This window comes from Amphibalanus amphitrite, unplaced genomic scaffold, assembly GCF_019059575.1.
Source record: "Amphibalanus amphitrite isolate SeventyFive unplaced genomic scaffold, NRLGWU_Aamphi_draft 000628F_arrow, whole genome shotgun sequence".
NCBI lineage: Eukaryota > Metazoa > Arthropoda > Thecostraca > Balanomorpha > Balanidae > Amphibalanus > Amphibalanus amphitrite.
The window spans coordinates 387,766-399,607 of record NW_024882122.1 but is presented as its reverse complement, the minus strand read 5'-3'; the positions used below and the strand labels follow the sequence as shown (position 1 = coordinate 399,607).

The 11,842-nt window shown below is 52.6% G+C and overlaps 1 protein-coding gene and 1 long non-coding RNA gene across 2 annotated transcripts; one reads left to right on the top strand and one right to left on the bottom strand.

The window, feature by feature from the left end:
- Nucleotides 1-1,475: 1,475 nt before the first annotated feature.
- On the top strand, nucleotides 1,476-6,712 carry LOC122363592. Its single transcript, XM_043333053.1, has 3 exons — nucleotides 1,476-1,648; nucleotides 1,701-2,292; nucleotides 6,668-6,712. Exons 1-3 carry the CDS (start codon nucleotides 1,476-1,478, stop codon nucleotides 6,710-6,712), a joined length of 810 nt encoding a protein of 269 aa, XP_043188988.1.
- Nucleotides 6,713-10,529: 3,817 nt separating this feature from the next.
- On the bottom strand, nucleotides 10,530-11,639 carry LOC122363569. Its single transcript, XR_006253389.1, has 3 exons — nucleotides 11,240-11,639; nucleotides 10,916-11,053; nucleotides 10,530-10,729 (listed from the first exon to the last, which is right to left on the bottom strand). It is a non-coding gene; the product is annotated as an uncharacterized LOC122363569 (long non-coding RNA).
- Nucleotides 11,640-11,842: the final 203 nt, after the last annotated feature.

Here is an 11,842-nt window from a genome sequence, read left to right as displayed (position 1 = left end):
CGCTCTCGATGGGGTTTTTTTTGCGGCTGGTAGGACGTTTTTTTTTATCGGATCGGCCATGGCATCAAGGTTTGCGTCACGACAGTGAGGAAACTTCGCTGTTACTGCCTTAGCGACAAATGAGGCACCAGCTACTGCGCAACGCGCACCCTTCAGCCATATTCGGTACTTAACTTTGTAACTCCATTGTCATGCGTGATGTTGCGTCACGTAGGGCATGGCTGAGGAGATTTCTAAACGTTAATGATGTAGTTATACAAACAAATGGGATGGTAAAAATTGCTTGGGCAAGAATAAACAGTATACTATAGTTTTTTTTTTATAAAAAAGGGGCATTTCCTTTAACACGGAGCTTGTACAGATCCGACATCATCCGATCGAATGAAGTTATTACCTAAGCATCCCTGTTTCGCCCCGATGAAGTCGAGAGACGAATAAGCATTCAAAGGGATACAGGGCTTACGGGTGACGAATAACGACAGCAATTAATATGTATATAATTCATCTGACTTATACCCAAAACTGAAGCTGAAAGTACTAGAAAATATTCCGCCGGTTGTTTACTCAGAGCACAGATAACAGTAGTACTGGATTGGAAACAGAATATTGGCAGTTGCAGTAAGAGGCCGAATGTTTTTATGCGACGGCGCCAAAATGGGATTCTCGCGTGCTGCTGGATGGATAATTTGTGTGTTGTGTATTGCAAGAAATCGTCATTTTTGTGTTTTGTCGTTTTGTCATTTGCATTTAAAATCGAAGCTACCAATGTTACTTTCATTTGCTTAAAAAATTAAAGTATTTCACTTTTAATTTGATTATTTAGAGGGCACAATGCGTGGTGTTTTCCTTTGAAAAAAAAGTGTGGTGCAAAGCCTTACATACGGATAGGTACATCAACAATGGAGGAGGGAAATGAGCGGTAAAAAACTGCCGTTCTGGCTACAACCCAACCAACCAAGAGGAACAAAAGATTAAAACAGGAGATGTCTCACATGCCACCTATTCGCTTTTCTCACCGAAACATCTCTACGGGCTCAGTGGGTTGGTGCCATGGGTCACCGTGACCGGGCTGAGTGAAATCAGGACTATTCCGCTGCATGTGTGAGCTGCATTTCAGAAAGGAAGATTTCGAAGATGATCGGTCATTTCGCACCGGCATGCAGAGACAGCGCCGTCGGCTCAAGAGCGGCGCAGTCCTGTCAGTATTGACCAGCGTGGATTACGCGATGCCCCCTGTGCACGAGCGGCCAGCGAAACTAGCCATGGCATCCGCACGCCACTCACACCAGAAGCAGGTTATGAAGGACCAGACCGATGCGTTCTTCACGAATGACAATGTCAGCTATCAGGTGGCAACTACAACTGGTCGAGCGTCCGACAGTTCCTAGAGAATGAAGCGGTACTCCGAATTCGAACTAAGGGCCTCAGATGGTGGTCTCTGGTCACGTTTCAGCCCCGCCGACGCTTCCGCCCGAATGGCACCATCAGCATCACAGCAGGAGCGACAGCAGGATGGTGCTCTTGTCATCCAGGAGCCAGTGGCCGCGGTGGCGAAATCCCCTGAAATAGAGGACCTGGATGACAGCGCCAAGTCCTCCCTGGGACACAGCTCTGGCGCCTTGGCACGCTCGGCCAACAGGCGTAACAAGTACGGTGCCTCCGCCAGTCTGCTGATCTGTCTTGGGGCTACGCCGCTGGAGGTACGACTTCACCGACTCCATGTCAGGCCTGCAGCTACTGCGACGGGGCCCGGAGGCCCAGACGTCGGCTCTCGCCACCGAAGTCTGGCGCCTCATCCACGAGCTGGAGGACGGTGACCACCAGATCGTGTTCCAGTGGGTCCCGGGCCACGCGGGAGTGACTGGGAATGAGACTGCGGACCGCCTGGCGGCGGAGGCCGCAACCGAAGACCAGGCACGGGTGGCCGTCGACCTGGCCAGCGCCCGCGGAGCGATCAGGCGCCACGCCGTGGAGATGGCGCGCGCCCGCGCCCGAGACGCCCACCCGTTCCCGGCTGCCACCCCGGGGCACGACGAGATGACGCGCTGGGAGTCGGTCACGGTCTCCCAACTGCGTACCGGATGTTCGCCACTCACCCGGGATACGCTGCTACGGCTGGAGCTGGCGGAAGACGACCGCTGCCCTGCCTGCTCCGAGCCCGATAGCGTCGAGCACCTACTAACGGAGTGTCCCGCATGCTCCCGCACCCGAGGCCGGCTCTGGGGTTTCACGCCAACACTCCGTGAAATCTTCCAGGAGCCGGCCAATAAAATCACGGAGTTTCTCCGAGGAGTGGGGCGCGCCGAACCCCCCGTCGACGTGCTCCCCCTCCCCCTAGGGGGCCCGCCGCGTGGCGTGCAAGAAGAGAGAGAGAGAGAGAGAGAGAGAGAGAGAGAGAGAGAGAGAGAGAGAGAGAGAGAGAGAGAGAGAGAGAGAGAGAGAGAGAGAGAGAGAGAGAGAGAGAGAGAGAGAAAGACGAGGAAGACATCGACCTCACCGTGAGGATCTGCCATATTTGGAGGCAACTGCGAAGACGGAAGCTAACAGGAACCAGCTGCTGGTCTGCGATCAACCAAGAAGTGACGAAGATAGTCGTAAACCGGGATGTCGAACTGACCGGAAGTCGTTTGCAATGATAGCCACGACGTCCTTAGGAGCCTCCTTCCAGAGATGTATGCGACGGTTTTCAATCTATTTGCTGGAAAGTGTGGAAACATGGTAACTGATAAGTGAGGCAGACACTCAAGACAGTGCTGGCCATCGAAAGTCAGGAAGCAGACACCCCAGCGGTAATCGGGTTGCACCCCAGGTGCAACCCGATTGAGGAGCGAGAAGAGGCCAAAGCTCAGCAGGGTCAAGAAGATGTAAGGCGGGGAAGTAAGGTCGCTGATGAAATTGGGAGGGCAGGCGAAGCGAAGTGACACTTGAAGGGGTGTTTTGTGACGTTGGTTTGAATTGTGACGTTTGGATGGTTCGTTGTGACAGGACTGGTGTCGATTAGCATGTAAATAAAGAGATCAAACTCCCATGTACAAGTACTTTTTGTGGATGAGAGTGGGAAATCATTATAATCAAATCAGTGGCACACGTTCCCTCACCACGGTGAGGAAAGTGTAACCAGTAACGTTTAGTAAAATAAGTTACCATTATGCAAAAATGCAGCAATAAACACGAGCACGGCTAGATTGCTTCATTATAAGTTTCATTCATATAAACCATTTTTTTTTTTTTGCCTGTGTGAGAAGATATCGAAGTCTGGGCACGAAATATTCGGTTCTGTTTTCGGCCTTTTTCGGCCTCTTACTGCAGCCACCGGAATCCTGTTTCCAATCCAGTACTAATGTTATATGTGCTCAGAGCTAAAGCGGCATTACCAAAGTAGAATTCCAGTTTGATCCGGTTACCAAATATCAGGCGACGTGAGCGTCAGGGGGCCGCTGCCCGCCGGTAAACAAAACTCAACAACAAAAAAAAACCGCCCCAGACAGACGGGAAGTGATGTTGTGACCTTCCAGCCGCTGGTGGCACGGCCAGCAGGCCGCCCTCGACGTTTTTTTTTGCGACCAGTGAGATGTTTAGGCGGGACGGCCTTGGCTTCCAGACATGCCGGCCTCGCCGCGGAGAGGAATACAAAAAAAAAGGAGGAAAGAAAACGATTCTTCATCACCGCTGCGAGGGTTTTTTTTTGTAGGATGGCTATCCGAGGCCAACTACTCTTTTCGGGCCACTTACAATGACTCATGCTGTAGCAAACACCCAGAACTCTGAAGCATTTATCTCCTCTCGCAGAGACTGCTGACACAAGGGCACCAGACAGCCAGGAGTCGAGCGGTCGGGCGTTGGACACCCCCTCAGAGCTCCACGGGTTGGTGACGGCTTCACTTTGAGAGTGAGTACCGTGATTGTGCACGAACTATTATCCCAAGATGTCTCAAGACCCTCCTCAACTTGCATCTGATAAGGGCGCTGAAAAACCCGACTTGCCCCAACGGAACGAGGAAGAACACGTGTATGAATACAGCCCGTATACTGCTACTGATCAGTCAACCCTAGTAAATGTAACCGAACCAACAATGGATATGCGGCCCACCGCACCACCGCCGACGCACTTCACGGGTCAATCCCCGGGTCTGGCAGCGCGACCGAGGATGCCGCTCCCGGGTTACGGCTTGGGTGCCGGGGCGCGGGTGCGCCACTTCCAAGGCCAAGGCCACGGATCGAGACCAATGGGGCAGTTGCCTCAATCTGGCCCTAAAAACATGGGAGCATTGCGGGAAGTGTTAAGCTATGACCCTGACCGGGAGGAGCGTGGAGGTCCCACCATACGTGACTTTATCGAGTCTGCCGAAGGGGCGTTGACCCTTGGCAATCTAGACTACAAGGATTTGATGCAGGTGATGCCCATGAGACTGCAGGGAGCCGCAAAGGCCTTTTACCGGACGTATATGGAGAGCAGGGGCCTCAGTCTCCAGTCTCCTATGCTGGGGATGCATTGGGAGCACTTCAGCGAGGCCCTGTGCGACCGATTCAGCCGCCCTGTGGACTCGTTGTCTACACTAATGAGTCTAGCTGACTGCCGACAGGGGGATAAAGAAAGCGTTCAGGCGTATGCCCAACGAGTGAAAACATTGGCAATCAAATTATGGCCAACAATCCTGCAATCGCAGGATCCAAGCAGCCAGGAGATAGCCGATACACTGGTGTATCAGCATTTCCAAAAGGGACTACGACCAAAACTTCTCGAATTCCTAAATCTGAAGGACATCAAAAATTTGGAAAAAGCCGTGGTGGAGCTGTCTAAAAAGGAGAACTTCGACCGGGCTCAGAGGGAAAGATATGGGGCGCAAGTAAACGCCATAACAGGCGACCCCAGTGGTGCAGACGCGGCCGTGTCCAACCTTCAAAAGCAAATGGCCGAGCTGCAAACCACGGTAACTGCGTACATGGCGGAAACGACCCAAATGATCCGGGATCAGTTGATCGCGCCCGCCTCACAGCAGGTCTGGATGGGAGAGGAGAACACTGATTGGACCGGATATGGTGTGGAAGGGTATCCGGAAGAGTTTTATCAGATTGAACCCACCGATGGCTATGCCGTGCCTACGTATCCGTCAGAACAGAATCAGACTGAGGAACCGGGTGTCGCTGGGGAGCTGGTTAATGCCATTGACTACCGGCCCCGTCTGCCCCAGTACCCGATAGTCCGGCCACCGATGATGCCTGGCCAGATGCAATACGGGCCACGGGGAGGCTGCTATTATTGTGGAGGATCCCACCTGTGGAGACAGTGTCCACGCCTAGCGCATGGCCCCTCATTTACTGGCGGTGTTCCGTACCCCAGCCGGATGCCGTATCCAGGAGCTCGGCCCATGGGGTATCTGGCGCGGCCCCCGCGGCCGACCGGCGCCTTCCCACCTAGAGCCATGTGGCGTAACACGGGCCCAGTCCGGCAGCCACGCCCCATGGTTCAGCAACATACGAGTGGGCCGGCTTTAAACGGACAACACCGTCTTTGAAGCCGCCTGCTGAGACGGTGCCGGATGCTAACCGGGCGGAAAGGGCTGCGACTCCCTTATGCAGACTTGAGGTGAACAACATAATGCAGCGGGAATCAGAATTGCCGCACATACCAGTGACGGTAAACGGAACAAGATTCACTGCATTGGTCGACTCGGGGTCGGCAGTGACCATCTTATCAAAATACGCATGGGAGCAACTAACAAACAAACCAAGCCTGCGTCCGGGGGCCGCCGTGCAACTGCGCTCAGTCACCGGAAATGCCCTGCCCCACCTAGGGGAAGCGGTGCTACCAATAACCATGGGGGACAAAACGACGGACATGGCGACTCAGATCATATCCGATATACCGTTCCACTGTATATTGGGTGTTGATTTTATACGCAGAACCAACATGATCTTACGTGCGGCGGAAAATTGCGTACAGATGGGAAACCAGAAAATCCTTTTACCTCCCGCAGTGGAAACTACAACGGGCCACGTGCCGTGGCCACTGTTCGATCACTGACCCTGGAACCGCGGCAAGGTGCCGTGGTCACAGTAAAAACTGACCACCCGGGAAAGGGAAGTCGGGTGGTGGAATTCATGCCGGTGAATCAAGAGGAAGGCGAGGAAACCCTTTTCAAAGTTAATGCAATGTGCGGAGAGACCAACGAATCGGGATACTTTCAAATTGCGATTGAGAACCCAACTGATGGCTCAGTTGACATTCCGGCAGGAACCGTGTTGGGAACCACCATTCAGTATGAGGGAACCGTGGCGTCTGTCACCTTTGAAAATCCAAAGCTAAGCGCCCTTAAGGTACCAAGCGATACCACTGAAGAGCTACAGTGGCAAGGTCGGTGGGCCAGTCGCGAGAAATTTCTGGAGCAATTCGACCTGAAGCACCTCCGCCCTGAACTCAAAGGCGAGGTAGAGAGGCTATTGTGCCAATATGAAAGCATCTTTGCGTCCCATGATTTCGACTTGGGCCAAGTCCAAATCGCGGCCCATACCATAACCTTACGCCCGAACTCGTCACCAGTATATTGCCGTCCCTTCAGATGCTCGGAGGCGGAGCGCGAAGAGCTGCACCGCCAACTGGAGCTCATGCTCAAGCACGGTATCATCGAACCAGCCTATGACGGCTACCGGTCCCCCGTATTGCTAGTCAAAAAGCCCGGCGCAAAAACAGCCTCTGACCAATATCGCCTAGTGCAATCTTTCGTCAAATTAAACGAGGTGACCGAACCCATACGGTACCCGCTGCCAAACATGCAGCAGGTATTGGAAGATTTGGGCAGACACAGGGGATTCTTTTCAACTATGGACATGACAAAATCTTTTTGGCAACTAAGGATACGCCCCGAGTGTGCCAAATACGCCTCATTTACAACAGAACTGGGCGATTTCACGCCACGAGTGGTGCTGATGGGTCTCAAAGGGGCAAGTGAAACCCTACAGCGAGTAGTAGACCAGGTCTACGCCCCCATGCTAGCCACTGGGAAAGTTAGATGCTACTTAGACGACCTAATATGCGCCACTAAAAGTGAAACGGATCATTTGCACGTGCTAATGGAGGTGTTCAAATTGGCGAAACAGCACGGAATAAAATACAAACCCAACAAAACTCAGCTCTTCCACCGATCAATCAAATTATTAGGCCACGTCATCTCGGACCAGGGTATTCGTGTTGACGATAGCAAGGTATCGGCCATTACCAAGATAGCAACTCCAAACAACAAAACCGAGGTTCGAGCGTTCTTGGGAATCACGGCCTTTTACCGGCGGTTCGTGACTAACTATGCCAAAATTGCGCTTCCATTGCTCAACCTATTGAAGAAAAATGTGCCGTTCTTATTTGACGACAAGTGTGAGGAAGCATTCCAGACATTAAAAACCGTCCTGACAAGCGCACCAGTCTTGCGGTACCCTGACTTCACAGGAAAATATCCCTTCGAGGTATACACTGATGCCAGTGACAAAGCAATTGGTGCGGTACTGCAGCAGGTCTTCCCCGATGGTACGCATCCAATTGCCTATGCCAGCCGAGTGCTCACCCCCAGAGAAACATGTCAGCCCATTTATGTGCGCGAGTCGATGGCGGCCGTATTTGCGATCACAGATAAGTTCCGGAAGTATTTGCAAGGACGAAAGTTTATGCTGTACTGCGACAATACGGCCGTTACTCACCTGCTAAAGTCGGTAAAGGACCCTAAAACCACAAATGCACGTCTGGCACGGGATGCCATCAGCCTATTGGACTTTGATTTTACAATTTGCCATGTCCCTGGGAACAAAAACACTCACGCCGATGGACTCACCCGCGTCTCCTGGGAGACCTTGAAACAGGAGGCGGGTCTGGTGGCTGACATTAATTTGGACGCCGCCAAGGAGCCCGTGTGTGCAGTGCAGATGGGACTCTTGCCCCATTCCCTAGAGGAATGGTTGCAAGAGCAGAAGAGGGACGTGGAGATTCAAAACATCACGAAGGGCATGAAGGATGACCATAACGCTAAGGGGCCAATACGGTACCGCCAATTTCGGTTGACCCCAGAGGGACTTCTCACGTGCCAAACTCTGGGACGGACAGTCAGGGTGGTACCACAAGTCTGGCGCAACTTAGTACTAAAAGGGTATCACGAGGGGACCATGGGGGGGCATAGGGGAGCTAAGTCAATGATAGCGAGCATTCGACTTCATTATTTCTGGCCGTCCATGAATGAAGACGCGTACCGTCATGTAAAATCTTGTCTGCAGTGCGAACAGCGTAACGCGGGATTTCAAGGAAAAGCTCCTCTTCAAGAAAACTACCAAGCTACAAAACCTTTTCAAAAAGTAAGCATCGATTTCATGACCGGCCTACCCGTGACAGATAGAGGAAACTCGGTGCTGCTGACGGCCATCTGCTGTTTCACCCGATGGGTGGAGCTGATCCCTCTCCCAGATAGGACGGCAAAGGGCGTGGCGGAAGCATTGACCCGATCTATATTCTTCCGCCACGGGTGCTGCCAAATAGTATCTGACTCGGGAAAGGAATTTGTAGGAGAAGTGATGAAGCAAGTGTATCGGATTTTGAACATTGACGCCCGCACGAATACTTTTTATCACCCGGCGGGCCAGGGAAAGGTCGAACGCACGCATCGGGTTATTTCGGATATATTGGCCAAATATGTATCAGAGGGGCAAACAGATTGGGATTTGTATGTACCGGCATGCCAGATGGCAATCAATTCGTCCGTGCACTCTTCAACCGGGTATTCACCCTTCTATTTAGTGCACGGCAGACACCCGGCGCTGCCACCAGAGGCTTTGTTGTTGAACCAACCTCCGCAAACCTGGAACGGTTACGCACCGTTCGTCGCAGAACTTCTCCAAAGCACTCATCTAGCATTCGCAGAGGCCAGACTGAGGATGGGGAAAACCGCGTCGCAAAACCGAGAGAGAAACAATTCCAAAGCCCGTCAAAGAGATATCAGCATAGGTCAAAAGGTGATGTTGTATACCCCCAAAGTGGCCGCAGGTGACAAAAGGAAACTGGCCATGTTCTGGCAGCCAGGATATGTAGTGATTGAGAAATTCGGCAATGTTAACTATTTAATCGAGAAAAAGGGGACGCAACAACGACAGTTAGTACATGTTGATCGCATCAAGCTGCACCACTCGGAGGCAGCTGAAGCGAAGTCCACAGAAAGGACAGCGACACAAGAGCTCACTGAGCACATTACGGCCGAGGGCTCCAATATCCACCTCCAACTCGAAAGTGGGGAAACAAACGCCGCACCAGAAAAAGATACGTGGGCATCGGAACTAATTGATTGGGACGAGGGAGAAATTGGGAGATCATTGGTTGAAACCGGCCAAACCCCGGGGCAACCACGAGAGGGCACACGGTCTCCGAGAGCCGAAGGGACTAACGCAAAGTTCAACCCGGACGAGAGCAGTGATGCCCCAGCCAGTACGCCCCCACCGGAGAGTGACGGCTACGATACCATTTCCCTGCCTTCTACAGACGGTTTATTCTTATCGGACGCGGCCCACGAGATGTTATCTAGCGACGAGGAACCCTCGCAGGAACCCCCGGCAGTGCCCCCAAGGCGCTATCCTCTGCGCCAGAGGACAGCCCCCCAACGCTACTCCCCATCGTAAATTAGCACAGTTATCAGAAACGTTTGTCAGGGACCGCTGCCACAACAATGCAGGACGAAAGTACAGTTAAACGCCAATAGTCTTTTCAGGCACTTAAAAGGTAACATTTGGAGCTACGATCCCAACATGTCTGGAATATTGCGTTTCATATGTCCCAAAAATGGACCGCCTCCGGTTACATTGCATCCGAGTGGAGGGCATGTCTTAATGCCAAAGGGCTGCCGAGGGGTGTCAGGGCAGGTGCAGATACCCGCAACTTCCACTTATAACAGGCATTATGCGCTGCCAGGTACTCACCACCTGGTCAGGCAACATTACAATGCTTCGTTTTGGATCACCCAATCCCCGCTCCAAGCCACGGCGAAGCATGACGAAATTATCAAACTGGTTAAATCCGCCCTAGATAAATCATCTCATCTCTCCATGCCCCTTGACAAATTTAAATCGCATTTGACTGAGATAGAAACTGAAGTAAATCAGAATGCTGTTACTCACTTCATGCACAACAACCAAGTGGCCCCACACGCGGGCACACTGGTGACGGTTGTCGTGTTAGCACTCCTAGTGATGATGCTGTGCTGTTTAGGACGCTGCTGTTGGCGTCGGTGCTACTTGCCCAGACGACGATCTACCGCGCCCCAGATCATGCCTATGGTTACGTTCGCTCCCCCTGCCAGTGTCCCGGTGCGCTCGCCTACCCCGCTCCAAATTGCAGAGTTTAGAGATTCCTCTCCCAGGCGGGCCCTCGCCCCCAGACACAACCCCGAGGTGCCGGTTCGGCGCTCGCGTTCGCGGTCCAGACGGACGCGAATGGCTGCAGGGCTATCCCCACCATAGCGCAGACAACAAGGCAAACCTTAACGTATATTCTGTATCTTGCAATTGCAGTGTCAAGTATTAGTCCTGAATATGCTGTGCAATAAATTCCAAACACCACGCTCCTCATCCGGTATCGAAAAGCAGCGAGCGTATACAGCAGAACGCTCTTCATTATAAAAAAAAAAACTCGCGCAGAATTGGATGCGGTTCTCCCACCGCACCGGCGTCGTCTCCGACATCCTCTGCCGCTCCGGCGTCTGCGCACCTAGCGGAATAAAGACCACCGTCAACAAAACAAGCACCTTCTACCGTATACGGTGTTACTGCAATAGCAATTGAAAGTAGTGAAATCGACGTGACATACCAACACGTCCCTTCATCATGGAAATAATGTCTTTAAATTAGCATAAAACTTAGCCGGTCAGTCCACGACGCCTTTCTCCCCACTCACCTGCTAGTATTTTAAGGCCGTGCGAACGGCCTCCACCAGGCGTCCCGTCTGATTGGCGATGGCCTCTTCCAGGCTATCATCGGACCCCGGCGGTACCATACTGGCTATGAGCGCTTCGACCCGGCTGAACGCGTTTGTCTACGGGAAATCATGCGCGGTTACTCCCCGGACACCAGTGTCCCTGTAGGGTCGCGAACGCCCGAACAGCAGTCACTCATCACAATGTAACAAAATCGAACCGTCATTCACCACACCATCAAATGATCCATCAAGTTCATGCGAGCTGTAATTTTTACTTTTCTACGACCCTACTAGGCAACTTACCAAAGCGTTCACGTCTTGGCTGACCTGGTACACCAAGTGGAACAAACCACTAAACGCCGCACCCGCCGCCAATACTACGATCATCACACAGCACACTGTTCTGCCACCGACATGATGTAGCCAGCGCAGTGCACGTAGAACAACTAACGTCCCCGAACCGCCATTCCTCTCCCCTGGCGCTAAAACGTGCCGTCCGTCCACCGCCTGGCGCCGCGGTGCTACCCGAAACCCGGGTCCGGCCGCGCACCCCACTCTATAAATCCTCGACAGAACACATCCACTCATTAGACCTGTCAGACACTCATTCCTCGTGCGTGACTACAGTGGTATGGAGTGTATCCCACGCTACTCTGGCTACACAATAGCCCGGTCACGACCTTCTACCGACTACCCGTCCATCTCCGCGCCTCCTATCTTATGTTTCTTCACCCCCTTCCCGTTGCCAGGTGGGTATGCGACACAGCACGTCGGTTAGCGAAAACACAGACCACCCGTCGTTATTGGTCTGGTATGGTTTGTATGGGTGCTTTGGCTACAACAGCGTATCAACGACAAATGGCGTTTCCACGACACGTTTAAATCGATTTTAGAGATTTCAAGCGG

Excerpts from the sequence above, each read along its gene's own strand:
- LOC122363592 (XM_043333053.1), top strand. The coding sequence starts at position 1,476 with ATGGCACCATCAGCATCACAGCAGGAGCGACAGCAGGATGGTGCTCTT. Across the intron at positions 1,649-1,700 it reads TCGGCCAACAGGCGTAACAA|GTACGACTTCACCGACTCCA; the intron begins GTACGGTGCCTC and ends ACGCCGCTGGAG. Across the intron at positions 2,293-6,667 it reads TCACGGAGTTTCTCCGAGGA|TCAAAAAGCCCGGCGCAAAA; the intron begins GTGGGGCGCGCC and ends CCGTATTGCTAG.